At 36.1% G+C, this 27236-nt stretch overlaps 1 protein-coding gene across 5 annotated transcripts in view; it reads left to right on the forward strand.

The window, feature by feature from the left end:
* The window catches only part of AKAP9 (A-kinase anchoring protein 9), a 104386-nt gene that overhangs the window by 65875 nt on the left and 11275 nt on the right, over positions 1-27236 (forward strand). For 4 of the 5 annotated variants that reach the window (XM_021386583.1, XM_021386588.1, XM_021386585.1 and 1 more), the window contains 18 exons: positions 666-877; positions 5564-5726; positions 9047-9259; positions 10337-10375; positions 11581-11813; positions 13348-13467; positions 15397-15573; positions 15693-15797; positions 16209-16361; positions 16639-16818; positions 19424-20509; positions 21690-21836; positions 22239-22742; positions 23155-23218; positions 23928-24046; positions 24929-25120; positions 25611-25799; positions 26400-26544. In XM_021386583.1, coding sequence (XP_021242258.1) covers positions 666-877; positions 5564-5726; positions 9047-9259; positions 10337-10375; positions 11581-11813; positions 13348-13467; positions 15397-15573; positions 15693-15797; positions 16209-16361; positions 16639-16818; positions 19424-20509; positions 21690-21836; positions 22239-22742; positions 23155-23218; positions 23928-24046; positions 24929-25120; positions 25611-25799; positions 26400-26544 — 4041 coding nt within the window. The remainder of the gene's footprint in view (positions 1-665; positions 878-5563; positions 5727-9046; positions 9260-10336; positions 10376-11580; positions 11814-13347; positions 13468-15396; positions 15574-15692; positions 15798-16208; positions 16362-16638; positions 16819-19423; positions 20510-21689; positions 21837-22238; positions 22743-23154; positions 23219-23927; positions 24047-24928; positions 25121-25610; positions 25800-26399; positions 26545-27236) is intronic. The other variant, XM_021386584.1, reaches the window with a different exon arrangement.

Here is a 27236-nt window from a genome sequence, read left to right on the forward strand (position 1 = left end):
AAATGCCCTTGAACCAATTCAGACCTCGGGAAGCCTAAGAGTAGGAAGATGTTATATTGCCCATCAGTAGGGACCGCATACTTGGCTTGTTCAGCTACCCATTTTATTATTAGTGTCTTGAAAATTGATTGATGCTGAATGTTGATGTTCTGTATTCTAGTCTTTGTCCTGAGAAGTTGTCTGAATTATGTGTGTCATTCCCTTTACTTTCTTGGCTCTGTTTTTGCATCGCTAACTTGAACAACTATGTTTTAAAGGACGCTAATATAGCTGGGCACTGGAGAAAAAGTGACTGATGGTCCGGTTTTTGTTGTTGTTATTGTTTTGGTTTTGTTTTTTTGTTTGTTTTTTCTTTTACATTTTCTAGGACAATCTTGCAAGTCATTACTGCAATTTATTACAAAGAGTAAGGGATCCAAAGCATACTGAAAGGATGGCTAAAACATCCTGTTAATATCTCCTTTTCTCTCTCTCTCTTCAGCTCATTTATAGTTAACACATCGAGTATTTTGTTTATGTAAATTTCATTAAGTGATATTTCCCTTTCTGTCTTTGTGATCAAAACCAATATTTTTATCATGCTCTGATTTGCGTTTCTGACCATATCTCATAGTTTTCATGTATTGAAGTCCTAAGAGTCTATGTCAAAACTATTGTTTTTTCAGAGTCCTGTTCCTCCTACCATGGCAGTAGTATGGGAGATGATGATATTAGCATGTGGTCAGGAGCCACAGAGGAAGGATTGCTGAGCCAGCATCTGGCAGAAAGTGGAGTGGAATTAGATCCTGAAAATGAAGAACTGGTTCTGAATATTAGTTCTCGACTACAAGCGGCTGTTGAAAAACTTCTGGAAGCTATCAATGAAACTTCCAATCAGGTAGTGTGTGATCTAATAGTAATGTGTTTTGAATTTTGTGTCTTAATTTTTTGGTTTTATCCTTGATTTTTCCCGTGAATGTTTTCTTATGTTCCTGAAATCCGTAGACTCCTTTTCAAAGCTGAAACAGTACTTCAGGTGCCTACCCCAAAAATTCTGCTTCAGCATTACTTCACTGATGAATTTAAATTCACGTTGGGAATTGGGCTTGGACTACGAAGGATACCTGAATTTAGTTATGTTTATCCATCTAGGGTGATCTTTCATTCCTCATACAAGTCACTCACATTTTGCTACAGTCCAGAGATTAGACAGGCAATGTCAGTACACATCTAGCTGACCCATGTGAAGGGAGAGGTATAAAGGGAACTGTGCCTGGTTCACTTGATATTTTGGTCAATTAATTCAGCAAAAAGATGGAGCTCTCCGACTGTCTCTTCAGACTATGATTTTAACCTGGCAGGTTAGGTAGATGCCTTCCTTGCTATCAGAAAAGGAGTCTGCACTCCAGCTTTCTGGTGTGTTTGAGGTATGTGGCTCATGGATAGCTTCCAAAGAGGCAGCATATGGGTATGGCTTTCTTCTTTTCTGTAGGGATATTTGAATGGTGGGATTTTAGATTCTCTCTGAAGTACGTCTCTGTTAATTGAAATGGGAGTTATGTACCTAGCTCAGACATTTTGAATCATGCTGTTTATACCATGTGAATAACTTTAAGATGATGCATATCTCAGTTTGAGATATACATATACTCTGAGAAAATACTGGATATCTCACAGTCTGTTCTTAACTCACTGTTTTTTGAAGAACTCAGTCTTCAAATTCAGTTCTTTAATGTACTTAAGACCAGAATTCAAAGGCTGCAGTGTGTTTTATGCTACAGACCCATCTGTGAGTTAACCTAGTAATTATATTATTTAAAAGTTGTTGCTTTATTGTCTCTGGGTGTAAAATGTGTAAGTCGTAGCTACTGGAAGTGAAGGAGAAAAAAGCTGAGGTGATGAAAATAATATGAAAATCCAGCTGTCTAATACTTTAAAAGATTTAGGCATATAAATAATAGTTACTTTTTAAAAATACCTCAGAAATGACATTGATACTAAAAAAAAAAAAGTTTAATTTAATTGCAAATTTAACACCTCCTTCCTGACATCCCCTAGCAAGTAACCTGGTGGATCTTGTAAATCCATTTCTTCAAACTGCTTCTTCAGTGCTCAAACAGAAGAGAGCTACAAGTTCAGTTAAATAGAGATGTTTGGCTTTTTGAGGTGTTTCTGTTTTTTTTCCTGAAGTCTCAGCATTACACAGTATTGAATAAGGATACAGACACTCTAATATATGTAGACCGTAAAAAATGTTATTAGACATCAGCAGGAAATCTTTCATTGAAGGAACAGGTGATGCAGACAAACGACTTCAAAGTGTTGCAGTAATTAAGAATTAATGCAGCAACTATAGAAGTACAGTCAATTCTCTATTCTTCTGAATATTTTGCTGCTGATATTTAAACACAGTAGTTCTATACATAAACTTAAATTATTTCATTTTTGTGACATGTTTTTAAAGTACGTACTTACTTTTTATGATAGCAGTGAAAGTAACCAATATATCCTAAGCAGCGTATTTTTATTTACAGTCAATTGATCAGGAAGATTTATTTTACCTTCACAGCTTTGTAGCTGAGACTTTTCCAATACCTGTTGCCAGTGTCTGTCATACGGTTACTGAATTACATACGGTTCCTGTATATACCAAGAGTTGGTATGTGCCTTTACAGTTATCTTTAAATTACTCCATGAAATACTGCAGAATGGAGAAAATAGCCTGAATCAATCGCAGACAGAAAAGGTTTTTCACCTTTCCTCTTAATAATTTGTGTTGTGCATACAAGCCACTACACATTTCCTGAAACAAACTTTAAAGAGTGAGAGAAACCTTGCAACATCTTCAAAGTGACTGTCTGAGACCTGTCTGAACGCGCATTTCAGTCTGAAGCGCAGTTTGAAACCTTTCAGGCAAGGCACAGAGTGGGTGTATCAATTCAAATTCCACCTGCTGGTGTTATGTACAGGTAAACAAATCAGGCCCCTCCCCTATTCTTTGCCTGGGAGATACTAACAGGAAGTCTTGAAGCGAGCAGAGTCTGAGAAAGCTCTTCCTGTTCAATTAACTTAAAGAACAGGAATGAAGGCAAACAAGGATGTCTCTGTATTTCTCCTTCATTGGCTGTAGCGGAAGTGGAAAAGCATTTTTAGTTTCTCTTCTGCTACTGTGCTTGTCTGCTGGAGTATACCTGCTCAGGTAAAACAAAATCATGCTTCCCTGCCGTGGAAATTACCTGCTACTGGAAGATTTGTGTTGCTTTTTCATGTGAAACTTCTCCAAGGAGGATTTTTAGGAGTGACCATATGAAGTTTTCGTGCATCTCTCTCTATTTTGGATTTCTGCGCTCCTGCATTACTCTTCTGACCCTGGGGATTCTCAGTAGGTTTGTCACTGACAGTACTGATGCATGTTTTCAGACTGCTAAATGTACATGTTCTGTTACAAATTGCTCTTAGCAATTTCTAAGGGCAGCTTAGCTTGTGCAAAATACTGATGTGACAGTTGAGAAGACAGTGACAGCAGCATTTGGGAATGGATTCTTACCGCACCTACTGGGCAGCTAATCTGTTGAATCCTTTGTGGACAGAAGGCCAAGAAGAAGACATTTACGAGGTTGAATCTCGTGTGCCTTTGCCATATCCTTTTCCTTTCACTGAATACTTGGATGAGAATAATTCTGTAGTTGTAAATACTGCAATTTTTCACTTCAGACACAAAAAAAATGGACACATTTTAAAAGTTGTTTCTAAAATTTCCTTGCCTACACCACCCTACTCAGTAAGTACAAACTTTTTTTTTTAAGAAAATATCTCCATCTGCTTAAATAGAAGAGAGTGAATGCAGCGATAAATGATATAAACTTGCTATGTATTGCTGGCAAGCATTTTTCTTACTTTTAAATGGGCTCTGAAACAGCTTTGGTTTTAAAATTCTCTTTTCTAACGCAAGGAATTTAGCAGGCACAGATGTTTATTAATTTGTATAGATGTAAAATATTTTTTTTAAGTACATCAATTATACTTATTACATTTTTTTTTCTCTATGGACAACTTAAGAAGTGGGGGAAGAGCACTGCAGTCAGATAAAAACTTTTCCTTTGTAGCTTTTATGCTGAGTGGTACCATTAACTAGCACAAGCTTGCTAATGGATTCTAATGATCCGATAAGAAAATTTTTGTACTTGAAAAATAGTGTTCATGTTTCTGTTTGTTTCTGGGTTTTTTGGTATTATTTGGAATATTACCTTAAGTTGTTATTACTGAAAAGAGCTGGCGAACAATTTTTGAGTTTTAACTGGAGTTGCATTAGTGTGCGTTTGATGCATTTCAGTAAGCCTGCGTTATTGTTGTCTCCATACAGTAAACCTGTTGTATGTTTTTCTTTAACTGAGAAGGGGCTCTGAACTTAAAGTGCAGAAGTTCAAAATATAAGAATAGAGTAAGAAGGCTCTATCATTTTTAAAATATTTTAATCCAGTGCAGATGTTCAACTGCAGTGCTGCAGTGTCTATTCCATTTTTTAACTCTTGTCAGAATACTCCTATTCAAGGTAATGATATCCATCCAGAATGCTCCAGAAATTAAGTTAAGTCTTTAGATTCAGTGTATTACACAAGAGAATGTACTGATTACTCAGACATTCTTTTCAATGTAATTTCAATTTGAATTTATTTATAAATGGATAATTTTGTGTGTAATCTTCTGTATTCCCAACCAGTTTTGTCAAGGATTTTAAAGCAAGTTAATTGTACCCATGACCTGAAGTGGAGATGGTCAGAAAGCCATTATTTTTAAAGAAATTGAGAGATACTTGTTCAATATAAACTGTAGCATAGCCAAAAAAGCTACTGTCTTGCAAATATTTGCCAGTTATCCATAATATTAAAGAGAAAAAAAAAGGGAGGGGAGCAGGAAGTATGTGTTACTTCCTTTTCTGAAGTTGACATGTTGCCTTAGTTTGAATACTGAACACACCAAGAACTCATGACAGTCAGTCTGATCTGTCATTTTCTATTTGTGTCCCTCCAAGAGATGGATGTAGACTGTATTTGTTAACAGTTGAGAACTATGGGTCTTCTTGGTAAGTGATGCGTTTGCTATTAACAGATTTTGTGTAATCAGTAATTCATTATCTTGGTGTCTTCATTCACCTTCGTGTTTAGGAAAGAGGTGAAAAACTTCTATCAATTTATATCGAAACTTCTGCTAATTTTATGCACTATGTTTAGCCATCCTAAGCATATGGTGCATGATAGCTTACTCATATGCATATTTACTCATGTAAAGAAAGGTGAATCTAATGTAAACTCATAAACCTGAAATTACCGGAACAAAGACTCGTATCTAGCCAGGTAGCTCATTCAGTTCAGTATACTGAGAACTGTTTGTTTGCGTATGCTTTTATACAGAATCTGTCTTCCTATTGTTGTCTGTGAGTATGTATTGATCTTGTCGAATGTCCAGTGAAATTATGTAGGGATTCTCATCACACTGTTAAGCCACTATTAATGAAATATGAGAGAGAGAACAATTCTTTATCACAAGATATTTATCTAATCTCTGTAATTTTCCCCTGTGGTAGCTTGAACATGCCAAAATTACCCAGACAGAACTCATGCGAGAATCCTTCAAAAAGCAAGAAGAGGCCACAGAGTTTATCAGGTATCAGGAAGAACTGCAGGAACGTCTCAGTGAAGAAACCAAAGCCAGGGAGCAGTTGGCTTTGGAGCTTAGTAAAGCTGAAGGTGAGTAACCGTTCTGAGTTGTTAATCTTTGCACTGACTAACCTATTAACTGGGTAAAGAAATTGCAAATTAGATCGGTTTCTTAGCAAACTTCAGAATGTTACCACTCTGTAATTCTGTTTACCAACTTTTTAATCACTTACTATTAAAAATAATAGTTTGGATATATGTTATAATCCTCAAAATTAATTTATTTTGTTATGTGCAATCAAATGAAAATATTAGCAACTTAGAGTCATAGAACCTTAAGTAGTTCATGCTAGAAGCCTGCTCAAAGCAAGGTCAGCTAAAGCAGATTTCCCAGAGCTATGTCCAGCTTATTCTAGTATTTCATCACCCTCAAAGTGGGGGAAGGGGAAGGAAAAAAAAATAATCTTACATTTAAATGTAGTTTCCTGTATTTCATTTTGTACCTTCTGCTTCTTGACCTTAACGTAGATCCACAAAACATGGATAAAAACATGGAAACTTCAGCCTGAATTCGGTGATACTGTATTTATATATTTCAACTTGCACTTTGTTTGAAGTGATGTCTCTAAGCATATTTGCAGCCTCGTCAAGAAAGTGATTAAAAATGGTAATGTTCCAGAGTGTTACAACAGAGGAAATCTATCATCTTTTTTGACATCAGAAAAATATATACAAATCTAACAGACACTTGATTTGTTTCAGTACCTTTTTTGTAGTCAAAAGGTCTTCTTGTCAAAGCAGCCTTACTGCTTCAGTAGTTGAATGTTTTCTTTCTGTCCAGCATTTCTGTTACTATCTTTATATAGCAGTTCGTAACTGACATTGGGAAAAGATGCAAAAAACATCTGTCCTACGTGTAAGATCCTCATAGACTTAAAAGAATAATATATTAGGTAGTTCAGCAGACTTCTGTGTTTCAGAGTGGGAGCAAGTAGTTTCATAGCTGAATTTTATTGCTAGAGAATGCCACCTTGCCAGCTTTCCTCTTCTTTTTAAACAGATAATCCAGGACGAGTTCACATGCTATTAATGGTTGTGACACACATAACTGGAATGGAAATGTAGGTTTCTAAGCCGTGTCTCTAAAATCAGGGACTGCTGGTAGCTTTATAACTCCTGAATTCATGAAATCTTTTTTCAACCTTTTTTTGGTCGTCTTCAGAAATCAGTGCATTTCTAAATGACGTGCACCATTTTGTGTGCTGATATAACAACAAAAATGCCGTACAACTCTTTTTATTTCTTTTTCCGCTCATTGAACTGAGCTGTGAGTGTGATCTTACAAAGCCAAACTATATTCTCTTATCAAATTCCTTAGATGGGCGTGCAAAACAATGTCCGAGTTGATTATGCATCTGATGGTACTCTGTCTTCTCTTCAGATAAAGTGTGTCATTTTTGATCATTTCTTTCTTACCACAAAAGCTGCTGCAGCTGAGATGTTTTCAAACCTCTAGTGTTTTAGTGGCATCAGATATGACTTACCTAACAAATGTGATGGAAAAGCTAACACCAATCAATTTGTTCACTGAACACTGGGAACGCTGACAACTTTCATTACATCTCTCTTTGGAAAAAAAAAACAAACGGGTGATCTTACCATCATATAAGACTTTGTCATACCTTTTTGATGCGTGTGAGCGCTGTTTAACCTCAGGATACCCTGTCAGCCACCAGTTTGCTCATTGTCTACATCAGCTGTTACATGGAAGTAAATACTACAATTTGTATTGCCTCAAAGTTTTTGAAATGCTGTTGAAGATGTTCCTCAAGCATTGGAATGGACTGCGCAGGGAAACAGTGGAATCATCATCCCTGGAGGCATTTAAGAAATGTGTGGATGTGGCACTGAGGCACATAGTTTAGTGCTGGCACCCAGTAGCTCAGATTGATGCTTGGACTTGATAATCTTGAAGGTCTTTTCCAACCTAAAAGATTCTATGATTCTAGTTTAGTATCTTTTTCAGCAGTCCGTTCCTCTGTGTGGCTCTGCACTCTGAATCCAAGTCTGGAAAAAAAGACTGGTCAGCAGTGCCTGATTGATGATATGCCTAGGACCAGGCCTCTTTTCAAACTGTGTCTGCGAAAGTCACTGTTATTTAATTTCCTTTTTGATAGCTTTCATCTATTACGGATTTAAGTGCTCAGAGGGATTTTACACTTTCTATGTTGACATCCAGTGGAAAGATCTTTAGTTTTCCTATATTCTCAAGCTATATTAATGTTGGCTCAAGATTACGTATTTGTTCTGGCAAAGCTCACTTGAGTGTTGGAAAAAATACAGCATAGATTCAGTGGGCTTAGTAAGATGAAACCTGGTAGATAGGGGTGTGTGTCCAGCTGACAAGGTTCAGACATACAGCTGAAGTCTAGACTGTCCTCTAGAACCATCAGTATCAGAGATGACAGAACACAGCTTACCGTGGAAATCTGTGAATCTTGCCCTCAGTTTTCCAGCAGTGCATTCTATGTCTTCAGTACTTTATACTGCGCAATAAAAATATCTTATGTGTACTATGATCAGATGTTTCTGAGAGGACTGATGTGAAACTTCTCATTCCTGCAGAGGCCAATACCTTTACAGGATCTTTGATTAGTTTGTACAGCGCATAAGGATATTTACTGCTTTTTTTTTCCCTAAGAATTTAGCTTTGTTCTCACTTTTGCATCATTCCAAGACAATATCATTTCTAATTGCTGTAATATTCATCAAGCTGAAGTAGAGCTCTTTCAGATTCCTATGTATACCTATGAAACCAATTTTTTAAAGCATACGAGGCATAGATCAAGTCAGTGGCCCAAATTCTCTGTTTAAAAAAATCATAAATTGGTCTGTGCAGTGTAAGTAAATAAATAGTTTCTTAGATGTCACATGTTACACTGCTTCTGGGAGTGTTTTAGCAGCTGAGCATGGACACATGGGGCCAGTTTAGGTGCCTTACGATATTGGAGGCATCTGTGTGATACCTGACACGCAGAACACCCATGATTGTCCAGAAACTGTGGGATCAAGGTCAGGCAAATGTCTTAGGACACATAGCATGGCACCGTCCACCTGAATTTATTTGAAATTTCTTATTTCTTTCTGAGTTTAGTACATAATTATTTTTTCTTGGCTTTTGAGTTCCTGTTTGCTACTAAGGTTGATATGCAGAAAGAAATAGTTATTTTTGGTCACGTCGTATCCTTTTTATTGTTTGTTCATTGAGTAAGAAGAGAAGAACAGGAGCAGAATTTCTCAAGTGCTGAGTATCTAACATACATGTGCATTCATGTGAGATTACTGCAGTGACTTGACCATGCTAAAGTCCAAATTCTTACTAAATCTATCCAAAAACTGATGTTCTACAGGCCTCATTGATGGTTATGCAGATGAAAAAGCATTTCTGGAAAAACAACTGCAGGAAAAAATAGATGTAATTGACCATCTTGAGCAAGAACTACTGTGTACAGGTAACAAATTGCAGGAATTAGAGGCTGAACAGCAGCAGATCCAGGAAGAAAAGGAGTTACTTGCCAGACAGAAGGATGCCATGAGAGCAGATGCGGGGCCAGTAGAGCAGCGTACGTATTCCCCACAATCTTTCTATAAGATTTTCTTCTTTTTAAACAAGATAATAAGTAATCTTGGTGAAATTGTTTGGGTTTTTTTTTTTACCTCTTTTTAATCATTAATAAAAATATGAAGTAGCAAAATGTGATATTTTGATGCCTAGTTCCTAATGTTAGCGAGATAACTTTACGTGATATTTGAACAAAAAAAATGAGTTTTGAGCAATTGTAGATGTTCTTGAAGTAAAGAAAAGCTTGATACCTATGAAAATCTGTTGTTTATATTATTGCTGAAGATGGAATCTCTCAAAGCTGGCACCTGTGTATAAAAATACTGGTCTGGGTATTTTTGAAACAGAGTTTGAGGCACTAGCAATGTTACCTGCCAGAATATGATTGAATTATACATGATGTCCATGCTTGTTCTAGGCATCAAAGGTATGCTTTTAGAACAGATTCTTTGTTGGAGGAGGAATGGCTCAAGGGTTGCACGATAAGGAAAGGCTGTTACCAGTACCAGAATCTGCTTACGCAGTTCTCCAGAAAATAAAATACATAAATTAATTTATTTTTAAATGGTGATGGCGAAAGTTTCAGATAGATATCACATCATAAATATCACGTCAGTTTAGTCTAACCGTTTTCTCAGAGAAAAAAAGCATTTGCCTTTATGAAGTAAATGTGTCTTTTAATTCTTCCTTAAGCTAATAAATTAGTGTTGTATGTTTGAAAAGGAAGAAAATTAGAACAGTGGTATTTAAGAAGTACTATTTATTTGAGGATTGCAGTGTTTACATGAAATTAACATTTTATTTAACGTCTAAAAGTTTATTTTAAACTATAGCAACTGTATGAGAGCTGTGAGGATAAACAGTTGTACAAATGTATGTTTAGGTACTTATATCATGCATACCAGAATAACCTACCACATTCCCTAAGTTACCTCAACAACTTTGTCATTAAATGCCACACTCTCTTTTGGCTTCATTTTCTCTTACATTGTTGCATCACAAGAAAACTATAGCTGGCATGTAAATTACTTTGCTTCTTTTTTTTGTTTTCTCTCTCTCTCTCTCTCTATTCTCCTAGGCCTAGTAGATGCTGCAGTCGATGCAGCTTCCCAAGCAGGTGTGTTTGTATGTTGCATGGCCAATCCTGTAACTGGGTGGAAGATTTAAACATACTGACATTGTTAATCAGGATTACTGGGCTTTTGGCTTACTGACATCACTTGTAATTCTTATTGGCCTGCAGCTTTGATGTTGTATTTCATACTCAGTTTTACATTTTGCTAACAACATTTCTTATGATTTCTACGCATAAATAAGCAAATTCATTAATAACCATCATCTTATTCACCTATGAATTACACATACTTAGTTGATATTGAAGGGATATTTTTGTAGGGTTTTTTTTTGCTTTTGTTAACAAATATGGTGAAGTCTTTCGTTATGATGTCTAAACAATGTGTTATATGGACATACAATGGTTACCTTAAAATAAGAATTGGTTCAGTATGATGTAAGATGATGGTGCCTAAAGGATATTTCTTCTATAGTGATTGTAAATTGTATTGTTTCTGTCTAATTATCAATCATGTTTTAAAGACTCTCCAAATGTAATTCCACTTTACAGTTTGGATTTTACCTCAAGGGATGCCTTAACGGTTAGTTAACGTGTACTTCAATGGGCTGTGGCTTAAGAGTCTTGATTGTGGTTTGGGGCTTTACTATGTACATGTGCCAGCATTTTTGTGAGGAATCAAAATTGGGCATTCAGTCATTGATTTTTGCAAAGGTCCTATTACAGGTCAGTAATTTCTCCCTCTGCCTAGCAATCTTGCTAAGTCTTTCAGTATTTCCTTCAAATTATTTCTATATATCGCATGAAATGCTGAAGCCTGAGAGTGGACTGATTTTAATTATCCTAAGGAGGAGAAAAATACTGGGTTTCCTGCATTTCATTGCTAGCCTTTGTGCTAACTAGCTATAGTTTGAATCTGTGTTTTTCTTTTCTGTGCCAGTTATACAAAGACTGTTTAATTAATATGTAACTTAAATGGGGAAGTGATCTAATATCATTTCGCTATTAGTCCTCTGAAGGCTATCTAAAGGACAGTAATTCTAGAATGAATTTGCTATAATGGTTATCTTCATTGCTTCTCAAAAGAAAGTACATTTTCTAAAAATGAAAAATAGTAAAAACCCAAACCAGTTCATGTCCTTCTGCAGACTACAGCATGGATACATACAGCCTTGGGAAGTGGTTTTGTTTCATAACATTGATAACTATTCATATCTAAAAGTAGTATGTGATGATTTTATTATAACCAGAATTACTAGAGGAAACAGAAAAGCTAATGAAAGAAAAAATTGAAGTCCAGCGTCAAGCTGAAAAAGAACACGATGACCTTCAGAAGCAAGTGAAAGTCTTGGAAATAGACTTGGAAGAACAAGTCAGTCGTTTCATAGAGCTAGAGCAAGAAAAAAATGCAGAACTTATGGACTTAAGGCAGCAAAACCAGGCTTTGGAGAAGCAACTTGAGAAAACAAGAAAATTTCTAGATGTAAGTATGGTGAAAGGAGGATTTCATGAAGGTGGGTGGGTGGGGACTTGTGCTGAGGTTTGGTTTAGCAGTAAATGCTTGGTGGTTGGTTTTATTTTCAGCAAATACCTAGAAACTGAGGTCTGTTGGAATTAATTACTCAGCTCCAATTCTACTTTGAAATTGAAAACATAATTTCTCTAGCTTTCTTCTATATACCTTTTTTCATAGCATCTAAGAATCTATCTCTAGATATTAAGCTACTTCTCCCAACCAGTTATATGTGTATTTGCCCACACTCACAATGGCAGCTGCCTCTTTAACATACGCAGTTTCTTCCTTCCTACAGGCTGTCTCAGCAGTTTGAACATAACTATGTTTTCAACAAACACCATCATCTCTGCAGTCTTCTTTGCCCAATTTTTTTTCCTATTAAGTGTCTTATACTTGGGACAGAATTATTATTTCTGTGCATTTTCAATAAATTCTTAACTACTAGTAAGGTGGTATAGTTTCATATGTAATAAAAATACCACACTGTGACACCCCCTCTTTATCTGTCTCTAAGCAATGTTAAAAGGAGAGATCTTTCCAGTTACTTCTTACCACAATTGTGTTTGCCTTATTTCATTTTCTACAGCTACAAGGTTATTTTTCACACTGAATATAGTGTGTCATATGACAAGACTCAGAAGTTAGAATTTTTCTTACCAGACTCATTGTCATAAACACAGTACAGCATTGCAAATAGCATGCACTGGAGAATTATGAACTGTGGAGATGAGGAGTCATTTTTAATTACAGAATTAGAATTCTGATGTTTTATTTCCAGTTTTCTGGATTTCTGCAAAATGTTTTGTTTCTTGACAGAAGCATTCCTCTTTACATCAGATACTTCAGATACTTTATTTTCATGTATCTGATAATGTCACTGTAAAATAGACAAACCTGAAAGGTGCTGATTCACTGGATATTGGCAGTTGCATACTATTTCCTCTACAATAATATATTTCACAAATATCAAACTGGGATATAACAATTGAAATTGGTCAGAAGAGAAGCTGAAATTCAAAATTTGAATAATATATAAATATTTATAATCGTGGTGAGCTTTTGTGGCTTGTTTAGGGATTATTTTATTTGTTTGGGGTTTTTTGTTGTTGGCTTCTCATAAATATTCACAGAGTTAATTCTTAAGTTAACTCCTTAATTTATATTTATGCTATGTATATGAAAGACAAACATTAAGAAAAAAATATTAAAATATTGGTTTATTGCCATTTGTGTGGTGTGCCTGGCATAGAAGAAACAAGACCATCAGTTTTGTGAAATAATAACTGGATGAATCTATGCTGTCTTCATTTTTTTTAAGAAGTATGAACTATGAAGGCTGAAAGAATTTTGTTTAAGTCATAGTTGTAAGAGGTTCTGCTACATCAAAACACAGGCATACTGATGCCAGCCTCACGTTAAAAAAAATGTAAAGTAATAAGATATTTAATTCAGATACTTTTTAAAATCAAATGGTATATCCACATGATTCTGTAACTTCCAGGAGCAAGCAGTTGACAGAGAGCATGAGAGAGACGTATTCCAGCAAGAGATACAGAAGTTGGAACAACAGCTGAAGGTTCCACAAAGGAGTCAGCCTGTCAATGAACATCAAAGCAGAGAGGTCAGACATTTTATTACTTGTAATCAGTGATTATGTAAGATAAAATGACAACTCTTAAAGTATTACAGTTGAGTTGTTTTATGGTGTACCTAGTCTACATCCATTTACAAGCCAGGATCATATACCCCAACAGATGACTGTGCTGTGAGGGAGGTCTGTTTGGGGGTTTTATTGGGGTTATTTAAAAGTAAACATACAAAGACTTCATGTCTTTTCTATAAATTAATTTAGAAAGTCCACTCTGTTTTCAGAATGCTGTGGAAATGGTCAGGACTATTTTTGCAATTTAACGTGTTCTTACATTGTTTTGTGGTATCGTGTTCATAGCACAGGTACACAACTGAAGGATAACTGAAGGAACTGAATTACTAAGGTTGAAACACCAGAGAGGTAGTAGCTCTCTCTGTGCACACTTGAACCTCTCCAGTGACACCGAGAGTGAAATTCTGTCTCCAGTAAAACAAATGTAGTAGCTATAGAACAGACAAGTTCAAGGGAGTCATGGAAATCTGTTACAACTGACAAAATCAAGAAAACTGTCAGTGATGCAAATGCTGTGTGTATGTTTTATTTGATGATCTGTTAGGCAGGGAAATTTTTTTTGTATGTGTGTATGATTTTTGTACACCTTCCATTTTGAGCAAGGTGTATATTTTTCCTTGATTTTTCTTGCATGATTTTCAATATAGAAACACAGAATCGTAGAATATCCCTGCGTTGGAAAGTACCTGTAAGGATCACTGAGTTCCAACTGCTGGCTCCACACAGAATCACCCAAAATCCAAACCCTGTGTCTGGGAGTGCTGTCCAGACACTCATAGAACTCCGGCAGCTTGGGGCTGTGCCCACTGCCCTAGGCAGCCTGTTCCGTGCCCACAGCCCTCTGGGGCAGACCCTTTCCCTAGCCCCCACCTTCCCCTCCCCTGACGCAGCTCCATGCAGTTCGCTTGGGCCCTATCACTGTCACAGAGAGCAGAGCTCAGCGCTGCCCCTCTGCTCCCTGTGAGGAGCTGCAGCCGCCATGAGGTTTCCCCTTGGCCTCCTCTGCTCTGGGCTGAGCAAACCAAGGGACCTCAGCCACTCCTCATACGTCTTGTCCTCCAGACCCTTCACCATCTTCACAGCCCCCCTCTGTAATAGTTTTACGTTCTTACTTTGCAGCTCCCGGAACTGCACCAGCGCAGAGCAGACCCCTGCCCTTGCCCAGTGGCAGTGCTGGGCCTGCTGCGCCCTGGGGTACAATTGGCCCTTTGGGCTGCCAGGGCACGGTGCTGGCTCATGTTCAGCTTGCCATCAACCAGAACCCCCGGATCCGCTCCTGTGGGGATCCTTTTAGAACTTCTTGTGGTTGGTGATTGCACAGCCCTCTAATTTGTCAAGATCTTTTTGCAAGGCCTCTCTAACTTCGAGGAAGTCAAAAGCTCCTCCTGATCCAGTGTTATCCACAAACTTACTTAGTATCATGTCCCGCATCCACATCGTTTATGAAAACACTAAAGAGAACTGGCCCTAAAATGAAGCCCTGCAGAACCTCGTTTGCGACTGGCCACTCCATTACATAATGTACTCCATTACATTTATAACCCTATGAGCCCAGCCTGTCACACGATTGTCCACCAATTGTGTTTGGTTCTAACCTAACTGTATGCTGGACATTTTGTTGAGGACACTGTGAGGAACAAAGGCAGTTCTAGAGAGCGGGTGATACAGCAAAGAATATGTGACTTCTTTGAAAATGCTGTAGTGTTTGTTGGATGTAACACTACAATGTCCTAATTTTGCATTCTGTTCCACCTAAAGAGTTAGAATTTCATTACAAGAAAAAAGAAGGAATTTTTTTCTCCATAAAAAAATGAGTGCTGTTACTGTTGCTAGCAAACCTTTCCAATCTACTACAATATATTCATCTTCTGTCCATAATGTCACCAGGTTGAACAGTTAACAAATCATCTAAAAGAAAAAACAGATAAGTGCAGTGAGCTTTTGCTTTCTAAGGAGCAACTTCAGAGAGATATACAAGAGCGAAATGAAGAAATTGAGAAATTAGAATGCAGAATAAGAGAACTGGAACAAGCCTTAATCATCAGTGCAGATAACTTTCAGAAGGTATTCTTGGTTTAAAATTATGATGTATTTACTTCCTTCTTATTTTCTTGAGAACAAAGCAATGTATCCTTCTCATTTGTTTCTTATTAAACAAGACTAATTTTAATGTTTATTTAAAGGTGGAGGAAAGGAAACAATTTGGCACAATCATTGTAAAGGGAGAATTACCTCTTGAAATACAACTGCAAGCTGAACGAGAAGCTGTGGACAGAAAGGAAAAGGAGGTAAAATGTCTGTGTAATGTTTCCACTGATAGTTTAGATTATTGGTTTTGCTTACTTTTGAATATAGTAAACTATGCGGGTGACATTTTTCAACAGGTGAAGTAGCTGTTCAAATCCCTTTGAAATTCTGTGAGCCATAATTATTATTATAATCTCTGTTAACGCTTATGAGTTACAAGAGTATTTCTGTAATCGAAGTTCAGTCCAATTAAGAAAATATTCATAGTAATTTCAGCTGATTTTTAGCGTGTTTTAAAATCCCATTCAGTGACTCAGAATGTCACTGAGTATACATTCAATTGTTTTTCCCTACCAAACTCTTTTACAGAAGACACTGCACTTGAAAATTACAACATTTAATTTTTGGTATGGTTGTCTGTTCCTTTTTCACTGCTTGTTTTGGGAACATAGGTCACAAACCTTGAAGAACAACTGGAGCAATTTCGAGAGGAGTTAGAAAATAAAAATGAAGAAGTTCAGCTATTGCATATGCAACTAGAAATTCAGCGGAAGGAGTCTACTACACACTTGCAAGAACTTGAACAGGAGAACAAATTATTTAAGGTAATTATGTAACTGGGAAGCCTAGAACTTCATTCTCCCTTCTCAGAAATAAATTCTTGAAAAATGCCAGGATGACAAATTATTTCTTTTTCTCAAGCATTTTTTTGCAGTTTTTTGCAGTTCAACTTGCAAAATACTAAAAGGCTCATACAATTACTTCTCATTCCATAGAGCTTGTTGTTTCTATGCCTTAAATACTCATACAAAAATATGCAGAAAATGTTATGTACAACTGTAACATGATTTTTTTTGTTTGGGGGTTGGATTTTTTTGGTAGGATGAAATGGAAATACTGGGACTAGCTATCCAGAAATCTGAAGATGCCACCATAAAGGACCATCATTTAGTGGCTGGGAAACTCGCTCACATCATGCAAGAAAAGGAGCAGGAAATAGATAATCTTCATGAACAAATTGCAAAACTGCAACAGCAACTTGAAGGCACAACTGACAACAAAGTACATATTTTTGAAATTTTTTTCGGAGTCCAGCGTTATGTTGCTAGCTTTAATAATAATATTTAAAATATATTTTTTAAAAGTATCTCCCTTCTTCATTAATCACAGTATCTTCTATTCCTGCTTTAATTTAAAAACGTTAGTGTTTCAGTATCAATCTTTTAATGCTGATCTGCTTTTCCCCTTCCACCTCTTTTTTTATATACTATGAATACATTATACTTGCTTTCTATTTGTTACTGTGCATTATTTCTGCTTTGTTTTTTGTCTGAAGTTCTTCGTTCTGTATTCTTCTTGTACTTCTGAAAATTTAGCAATATTTAGTAGCTGAACTGAATCTCAGTATGTATTCTACCATCTTCCCTGCAGTGGCTTACCTTCAGTTATGTCCAGCAGTGACACCTGTTGGACCTACAGTTGATTTTAGCAGCTGAACTTCTGTTCTTCTGAGTTTATATAAATACTTTGCCATCATGCTGATGTTGGCAACACATTTAATCCAATTTGAAATGTGGTTGTGCAAGCAGCATGCTGTGTTCTCTTAAGAAAATAGAGCAAAAAGAAGGAGATTCATCTTCATCTTATGTATTGAGAGTTAACACCGATAGTGTTCTGGTATCTTTCAATTACGTGTTCTTATGAAAATAACCTTCATCTTTCTCTGGCTTATTTGCAATTTATACAGATATAATGCACTTGGTTTCAGTAGTTATAGTACATATTTTGTATCCCCAGGGCCCAAATTGTTCAGTAAGGTAATAATAAAAACTCTGTTACCCCTCAGCAGCTTAGTGTTTAGCAGAACATTTTGCTGAAGCATATTGGATCCACTGAAATAAAACAGAGCTGTGACTAGATAATTTTGCTGAGTTTATATGTGCTACTTTTACTTATAATGAACCTCAGTGAATAATTAGAAAACTTTGAATTGGATTTAGGAAACTGGATTTAGAAAAGATCATACTTCAAGAATCTAGAACAATTCTGCTTTTTGTAATGGCCACGGTAAGAGAGTTACATTCCTTGCCTTGAGGAAAATACCCAGGATTTAGGTGTAGTTCATTCTGATGATTGGTTCTTCTCCTGTAGTATAAGATTTTATTTTCTTAATTTCATCTTCCTGCCCTGCTGTAGTTTCCAGGACATTAAATAATAACTCTTTCTTTATGAGATCACCATTTAAAAAATGAATAGATCATCCGTAGGTTAATCCCCTTTTTAATCTTGTAGACGTCTTCATCCCACAAAGTGCTTTTCTTTTAATAGCTGTATATGGCTTGTGTGGCCCCTTATTCTGCTGTTATGAAGAAGAGAAGTTGTTAAGCTCACTGGATAGCAGTCAGCAGGGTCACTGTTCTTTTCTTCTGAAAACAAAGGCCTTGCTCACGTTTTCTGTAGTGCTTTTAAGCTCCCTTCAGTCTCTGTGGATTTTTAAAAGTTATTGATTCTCGAGTCAGCCCTTCTAATTTATGTGGTCACATTTTTCATTTATTCTTAAACATATTATAATTATTACAGAGTCATTTTAGTATTTAACTAACTAAGCCTAATGAAATACTGAGAGATAAAGGGAAAAGCACAGCTGTTTTAGTAATAAATTTAGTTATCTTTTTTTTTCCCCTCTTCCTAATATTTGTAAAAGGCATTTTTACTGTTCTTAAGTATTTTAGGTACCGTAACTAATTCTACTTCATATTCTTCCTGTCAGAATATTATTGAGAGATTTCCTTCTGTTTTCTTTTTTTTTTTTTTTTCCAATTCCAGTGTGTAAGCACTGCTCATTTCAGATATCCAGACATTTTATTAGGAAAACATATCCACTTAGATTCACGGATTCTCACTACTTGTAATCTGGTCTGCCATTATTTTGACTTTCAAAATGAGTTTCAGTGTTCTTCTATAATCTAATGAGATATTGCTCCCCTTACAATTTAGCAAGTAGCTTTTATGATTAATTTTATAAATCTTACTCCGTTTGGAATCTGCTTGTCATATTTTTCCTTTTGATAAGGATTTTAAAAAATTTGTTAAATTTAGTGTTCATAAATAATTTGATATTTTTTGTGCTTACTCATTTATTTCTTATTAGAAATTGATATGATTTCATTTTCTCTGTACCACAGAGTCATCACTCTCATATTTGCTTAGTTGTATTCTTTCATGAATTTCTTTGAATTTTATGTCCTTCGCATAAAATCATAGAATCATAGAATGGCTTGAGTTGTTTTAATTTTCAACAGTAAGGAAGAGCTAGAGCTTTAGACTAAACTGTTGGGAAAAAGTATTGTGAACACTTGAACTTCAGCATTTCATACCTCTGTAAATATTATGAATGTTTTCACTTCATTTGATACTTTCACACCTGCGTATGGAGTTTATTAAGGTCACAGGCTTTGTCAGACCTATGTGAAGATACCTTGATTCTCATAGACCTTTACAAGAGTCATCCCATCAAGAAGTTCACTTAAAACATACTTTTTTTTTTTTTTTTTTTACAAGATATTGCAAACTGTGATAAAACTGTTATTGTGAGATCCAGGAACTGGACTTAACTGAAGATTTTGTCGTTACTCATTATGAATCTTTCTGTTGTGTTTTTTTGCAGATTTTTGAAGAACAAAATGAGCATATACGGGAGCTTGAAGCCCAGGTAGAATGTCTGAAAAGTGATCAAGAACGTGTAAAGAAAAAAAATGATGAGGAAATAGAACAGTTGAACGATGTAATTGATAAGCTTCAGCAAGAGCTGGCAAATATTGAACAAATACCTGTAGATATCACTGCTTTTCACGAGGATACTGACAGTCTGAAACACACACTTGAAACAGTTCTAGCAGAAAAAGAGGCTTTGGAGAAGCAAGTAGAAAGTATTAATTTAGAGGCATCTCAAACAAAGAATGAGCTTGAGGAAACTAAGTTAGAAATGAACCAGCTAAAGCAAGAAATAAACATTTTAAGAAAAGAACACGAAGGAGTAACAGAGAAGTATAGGTGTGCACTGATGAAAGGTGATAGGGAAAAAACAGAAGTTGAGAGCAACAGGAAAACTGAGAAAGTGGGTGAAGGCTCATGTGAGATGACAGAACTGCTAGATCAAACCCAGCTCAGGTCTTCAGATGAAAATACAAGGGTCACCATTAGCAAGATGGAGGTACAGCTGCAGCAACTTCAGGCATGCATTAAGGAGAAAGATTCAGAACTGTGTCAGTCCTACATTGAAATAAAAGATCTGAAAGAACAAGGAAAAGCTGAAAGAGAAATGCTTGAAAATAGGATACTAGAACTAGAGAAAACACTAGTGGAAAAGGTTGCAGCTGCTCTCGTGAGTCAGGTTCAGCTAAATGCAGTCCAGGAGCAAGGGAAATTCATGCAGGAAAATCAGGAAGCTTCAAAATGCCTGGAGGAAGCAAGCAAGTGCCCCCAAATAGAGGGTTTGAGTGATATTACTGAAAATGAGATGGAATCAGAATTATCACTCTTAACACAGAGGCTTAGAGAGGTAGAGGAACAGCTGGCAAAGGCAAACCATAACTTGGAGCTAGAAAAAGGAAATGTAAAAATTACACAACAGGAATCTAAATTGAAAGAAGAGAGGCTATTGGAACTTCAGCAATTACTAGAAGAGGTTCAAGAGAAACACAGAAGGGAGATTCAGAAATGCATCAAGCAAGAAGAAATGCAGACATATCTGGTAATTATATGCGATTTTCTTTTGGCTTGTTTTCACTAAAATCATTTATTTGTGTGTAAACTTTAACAGATGCAAAACATCTTTACAAAACTAGCAATAGAAATATCCTGCTGTGTGGAGTAAATCTTCATTTCTTTGTTATTCATGGAGTTACAGGAGGAAAAAGATATTATTTTAGGTGAACTCTACTATCAATTTCATTTTGCATTAATTGATTTGAATTTTGAACATATACTTTCTTATTATTACTTTGAATTGACATATAATGGAGTGAATTACACTTATATGGCAAGGAAGTAGACTAATCAAAATGACAGAGTCTTCTGGAAGAAGGTTCAGAATGGTTAAAGGAGTGATAGCAGTTTATCTGAACATTTTTATTTGTTTAGAGAATCATAGAATCGTTAAGGTTGGAAAGACCTCTAAGACCATGTAGTACATCCATCAACCCATCGCCACCATACCACTAAACCATGTCTTTCAGTGTGACATCTACCCTTTTCTTGAAAATGTCCAGGGATGGTGACTCCACCGCCTCCCTGGGCAACCCATTCCAGTTCCTCGCCACCCTTCCTGAGAAGAAATCATCCAACCTAAACCTCCCCTGCAACTTAAACCATTACCATTATGTACACTTTGATGTTTGTTTTGCTTTGTTTTCTTTCCTGCCTTGATTCCAAGTACATTTCCCATTGGTAGCTTTCACAAATGTACATTTGTCCTGATTTACCTCCACCACTGGTTGTGTTGCATCTGAATTTAAAACCTTTGTAGTTCACTAGGCCTAATTAAAAAAAATATGGAGTTGCTTACTGAAACTCCTAAGTTCAGAGAGGTCATGAAACCCGGTGCTGGACTAGAAAAGGTTCAAAGACCTTTCATTGAAGCATAGACTGAATGAATGCCATATATGTGTTAAAAATTCAATGATATTATCAGACTTTATTTCTCACTGGCTGTTGACCTTCCTCCCCATGCTTTCTAGATGGTCTTTACTCTCACGTATTTGTAGGTGTTAATCAAGGAGTTCTTGGATGTGTTAACTGAAATTGCATAGATTTGTTTTTCCCTCTTACTTTCATGTGTGGTTTTAGTAAATCAACGTGAGTAATCAGTATTGTTGATTCTTGACTGTTCATAAGATTCTTCCCCTTTTTCTGTACCTTGTGTTGCATTGTAGGTAGGAACACAACTCACGGAAAGGCAAAATGATGATTCACTTTCTAATGAACTTGAACTAGAGAAAGTTAAAGAAGAAGCAGCTGCTGCTAAGGAAGAACTGAGCAGTTACAGAGAAGAGACAGAAAAACTTCAGAAGGAGCTATCAGTAAGAACCAGATTGTTCTATAATGTAGTAAAAGCAAATGATTATAGAGGATTTATTATAACCTTTATGCATGCTATTTTCTAAAACATCTTGTACGGAGCATGCCACTAAGAATAACAGTTGCTCATTACCTGCTGTCGATGGAATGGAGCTGATACTGTAGACCAAAACATCATTTAATGCCAGAGATTTACAATCCAGTATAATGCAACAGTGGATCTAGAGGTTTATTTCTTAAGATATAACATTTGTTACCATGTGTACATGTTAACATTTGTTAACATGTTAACATTTGTTAACATGTGCAACTAAACTGAGTTGCAACTGTATAGAGAGTTGTTTAGGTCTTGTTTATTTCCAAGGATTTGGAGGAACTGCAATTCAGATTCTCCATATTTACAGGTAAAAGAAGCAAATCTGGTACACCTTCAGGAAGATCTATGCAAAGTCAAAGAGAAGCTAGTTCAAGTAGAAGAGAAGCTTGCAAATTATGTGAAAAAGGAAAAGGACGTGGCAAAAACTGAAAGCAAAAAAGATGCAGAAATAGTGTGTGATTTGCTAACCAGCAAGCCTGCTGTAACTAAGAAAAGCACATCTTCACAGACAGACAAGACTGTGGAAATCAGCAGCTATATCCAGACTTCACCAGTCCTTGTAAAAAATGCAGAAATTCAAATTGACTTGCAAAGTGCCTGCTCTTCAGAAGAGATTGCAGAGATCATAAGAGAATTTAATGAAAAAATTGAGCAAATGCAAGAACTCCATGCTGCTGAAATCATGGACATGGAGACAAGGCATATCTCTGAATCTGAAGCATTGAAGAGAGAGAAGTTTGTTGCAGTACAAGTATTAACTGATGAATGTAATGCTTTAAAGGAAGTCATAGAGACTCTACGAGCTAAAGAAGTACGTATCCTGTTTTATATTCATTGAAGTACCTTGGTTTCTGCTTTTGCTCCTGCTACAGAAATTCCCATTTTAAATCTAACCGTGAACCACCATTAATGAATATTTTAAGTGTTGTGATGTTTCTATGGCCTAGGGGGAGATTGTGAACTGCTTCCCCAGCAATTTAAATTTGGGAGTGTATTCAGCTGTTAGGTGCTACTGTCTTGAACTTATCATGCTCTGTGAAGTAGGGACAAGTGTAAGTCACACTATTGAACACCATCTTTTTAGTCTGCATTTTGATTACTTTTATTGCCAGGGTAACTGAAGAGAGACACTTGTATCATTTTAGGCTCCTTACAATTCGCTTCTTTATTGAGAGTGGATGTGGGATTATTCAAGGTCTGACTGCTCTCTTTTCTGAATATAGGGAATCCCGATTTCTGGATTAGTACGTTCTCCACCATATCAAGCTAGAGATGGAGGTTCTAGTGGTAAGAAACTTGTTTTAGTAGATTTCACATGGTCAGCATTATAAATTTGCATTTCAATAGCAAGTTTACTGCTGAAGAGTTTGTGTTCTGAGGAACAAAAACAACTGCTCCTGAGATCTAAGTAGAACTCTTATCACACTAAAAAAAGGTTCTGAGCATATAATGTTTTTTAAACTGTTACAGAAGAAAAAAAATGACTGGATTAGAGGTGGGTTGAGTCAAGGTATTTGATGCAAATCAATTGAACTTTCTATATTCTTCTTACATTTTCCATTATCTCTTCAATATATCTCCATCATATCTTGAATTGAAAGCTACAGCTCCCTAGCAGTGAGAGATGATGACAGGTTTAGGCTTCCTCAGGAGCAATAGAAATTAATAATACGATCCTTGTCATAGACAAAGGTTAAGCATACTAAGAGTCATTTGGTGAATGTATTTCTGTAAATAAGTTGTTTTTCTTCTAAAATAGTATTTTAAAGTTTGACGCTTCAGAGGGGGAGGGTAGTTATTTGTTTGGTTTGGTTTGGTTTTTTTGCTGCCACTGATTTGAAATGGAAAAAGAAAAACGATAAAACAAATAGTCTCCAGGCATAGAATCAACTGTGGTGGCATGTAACCACCTTACAACAAAAATACTTCTTTGATGTCTGTTCTTCAAAGTTTCACACTAATCCGGCTTTCATGTTTTTTTCTCCTTTTATTTTAGATTCCAGTTCAGACTGGAGTCAAGGAATGTATCTTGCTCAGACCCAAGGATCTGACACAATATCTGAAGGACTAGATGAAGGTGAAACTTCAACAGATTTGCTTCCTCAAAAAATTAAGGTAAGTGGAACTGAGCATTTTTATTGTGGAACAAGAATGATGGTACTAAAGGCTTAGGTTAGTTACTGCTTGATTAGTGAATAGTGAGCCTTTTAGATCGTTTAAATGTGAGTTTTGTAGCAGTAGACTTGTTCTCAATTATGACTGTGAAAAATTTTAAGTCTTTAATTATATTTTATTGTTTTTCTTATGTATTAATGATAGTGTCGTGATCATCTGTTACAGAATCATATAGATTCTATAATTATAGATGTAGATGTCTTCATAACTGTGTTGTGAAAGTAAATTAATTTGTGTATTGTAAACAGTAAGGGTATCGTGCTTTTAATTACTGAAGAAAAAACAACACACAACACAACAATAGAAAACACAAGCTTTTTCTGACAAAGACCTAGCTTAAATCACAGAACCATAGGATGGCTTGGGTTGGAAGGGACCTTAAAGCCCATCCAGTTCCAACCTGCTGCCGTGGGCAGGTTTGCCACCCACCAGATCAGACTGCCTAGGGCCCATCCAGCCTGGCCTTGAATAATAATAATGTACAACTTAATGGTAATTTCAAGAAGTTAATTGAAAAGCTTGCCAAGAAACTCCACAGAACTTTATTTTTAAAATGTTTCCATCAGCAATCAATTTTCAGTTTGAGTATGAATTTGAAAAATAACGAAAACACCCAAAGTTCAGAAACTGGTGGAAAATACGTCTGTTTAATAAGCTGCAGTGCTTGGCCAATAAAAGGAACTGGGTGATGCTTCTGTCATTCATATGAGGAAGCCTAAACGGTTTCCTTGTGCTGATCAACACAGGAAGTACCAATATGTATGAAATACCATCATTATTGTTAGGATTGACGTTACCGATTTCTTTTTGTATTTATTGTAGGGTTTGCTGAGAGCAGTCCATCGTGAAGGTGTGCAGGTGCTGTCTCTCACTGAATTCCCATATGGTGAAAGGGAGATGCCGACTCTTAAGCAAGGGCCAGAATCTTGGCTTGAAGAAAGGAAGGCCTTTCTAAGCACCATCTCATCTTTGAAAGACCTGATTTCAAGAATGCAACTTCATGGAGAAGCTGAGGTATAGACAATATCGTAAGATTCTTTCTAAAACAAAACTGATTTACTAGAACCTTGTAAAGCACTCCCATAATTCAGTTTTAAATACTGTAAGTATATCACTAGAAGCCAAGATTTCAGAAATATGCACTAAAGCTGCATGCTGCACTTTCTGTTAACAAAATATACCTTCAATTACATCTGACATTTGCTCACTTCTGACTGTATAGATCTACCTTTTTAAAAATAATGGTATCTGGAAAGCATGTTTCCAGCAGCTGTTAAAATGATCCTATTGTGAGAGGAAAGAGGAAAAAGGTTGATGAAGTTGAGCATTTGTAGATGCAGAAGAAATCAGGTGTACAAAAACGAATCCATTTGTATGAATGAATGTTATATAAGAGATGTTCAGTATTCCGCTAAAAGCACACGCTTTGCATACATGATAACATCAGTTCTTGGTGTTACCTTTGAATTCCGCTAAATGTTTACACCGGTGCTTACCATTGTAGGTTTATGCAAGTTCTGAACCTCCTGAAGGCGACTCAGACTGGCGAGGAGAACTCCTGCGTGCCATCCAGCAGGTTTTTGTGAGGGAACAAGATGTTCTTCTTGCTGCGTTTCAAACTGAACTTGCAGAAGTGGGCACAAGAGATGCTGTGATACTGATGAATCAGTTAGAGCACAGACTGCAAGAGCAGGTAACGTAAAACATACTTTAGGCCTGTTTTTACTTTGTAATGTATAAATTCTTTGAAAAGTATATGTAACTGTGGCAGATCAAACAGATGAAAATAAAGTATGTCTTACAGGAAGAAGAGATTTGTTTAATACGAAAAACTTTTGTAGGCGCAAGATATAGAAAAAATAGAACCTTCAGAGATAAATTTGAATAAAAATAGTTGTCCTGAGTTTGATTCCATTAATTATAATTATGTTGCATTGTCTGAGAGGAAAAGTAACTTACATATATGAAGCGTGTTGTAAGAAGAGAAAGTAATAATGTTGCTGTGGAACAGAGAGAGGTCACTTATTCTCCTGTGGGACATTGAAGGATTAGTGAGTAAACTGATGATTTGCCACAAAGCCGATAGCTCTTCTGATTCTATAATTTCGATGCCCTGCAGGGTAATTAAAAAGAATTCTTTATAATATTTTAATATTGTGCTAATTGTGACTTAGTTTAAAATGTTCTGATTATATATGGACTGTGAATATATAAATGGATATAATGTCCACACCACAGATACTCTAATAAAATCCAGAGTTTTTACTTTCAAGCGTGTTTTCAATCCTAACAGGCTGTTAACCAGAGAACAGCAATGGACTGTCTTCATGGTGCAGACAGAAGAAGTTTGCTAATGGAAATTCAAGTATTGCATGCTCAGATGAACAGTATGAAAAATAACCCAAAGAGAGAACAAGAAACTGATTCAAAAAGCCAAGGTGATTTATATGGTATTTCCTACCTATTTTCATGCCAGTGCTGTTCTAATTGTAAGTGGAGAACTGTTGACTTCTCTTGCTCTCTGATTTTGATGCTCAACTTACTATCTGAGCATATGTACTTCTTACCTTTTTTAATCTTACTGGAGTAATTTTTCAAAAATTTAAATGTCAGCTGTGTTCTTATGGCCTGTATCATAAATGACAAAGTTATTTCAGTTGCTAGAAAAATCAGTTTGGTAAATATTTTAAGATTATTTTCTATGCTTTCTGAACTTTTCCAAGTTGTGCAGTAAATTAAGAGGAAGAATGAACAACAAAAAGTTCAGAGAGCAAATGTACTTTAAACTTAAGCTGTAAGTGCTTTCAATGTTTTGTCACAAATATTTGGTCAAAAGTATATGTATGTAGCTGCCTTTGATAATGTTCCTCATAAGCCAAATGATAAGTATTAATGTGGTTGTGCATATAGTTTTTAAATCATTCGAGGAGTTGAAATGATTTCTTGGGAAGTATGAAGTGTTTTCCAGTGTAAAAGACATGTTTGTTTTCACACCACTATTTAAAGAAAATGCTATTTTTTGAAAATATCATTGTTAGTGATAGCCTTATGGTCATTTCTCTGTGCTATGGGAAACTGGACCCAAATGAATGGTGTTGTTTGATTACTAGACTAATGTCCCTGTTAACGG

The sequence above is a fragment of the Numida meleagris genome, chromosome 2 (assembly GCF_002078875.1).
Source record: "Numida meleagris isolate 19003 breed g44 Domestic line chromosome 2, NumMel1.0, whole genome shotgun sequence".
Taxonomy (NCBI): Eukaryota; Metazoa; Chordata; class Aves; order Galliformes; family Numididae; genus Numida; species Numida meleagris.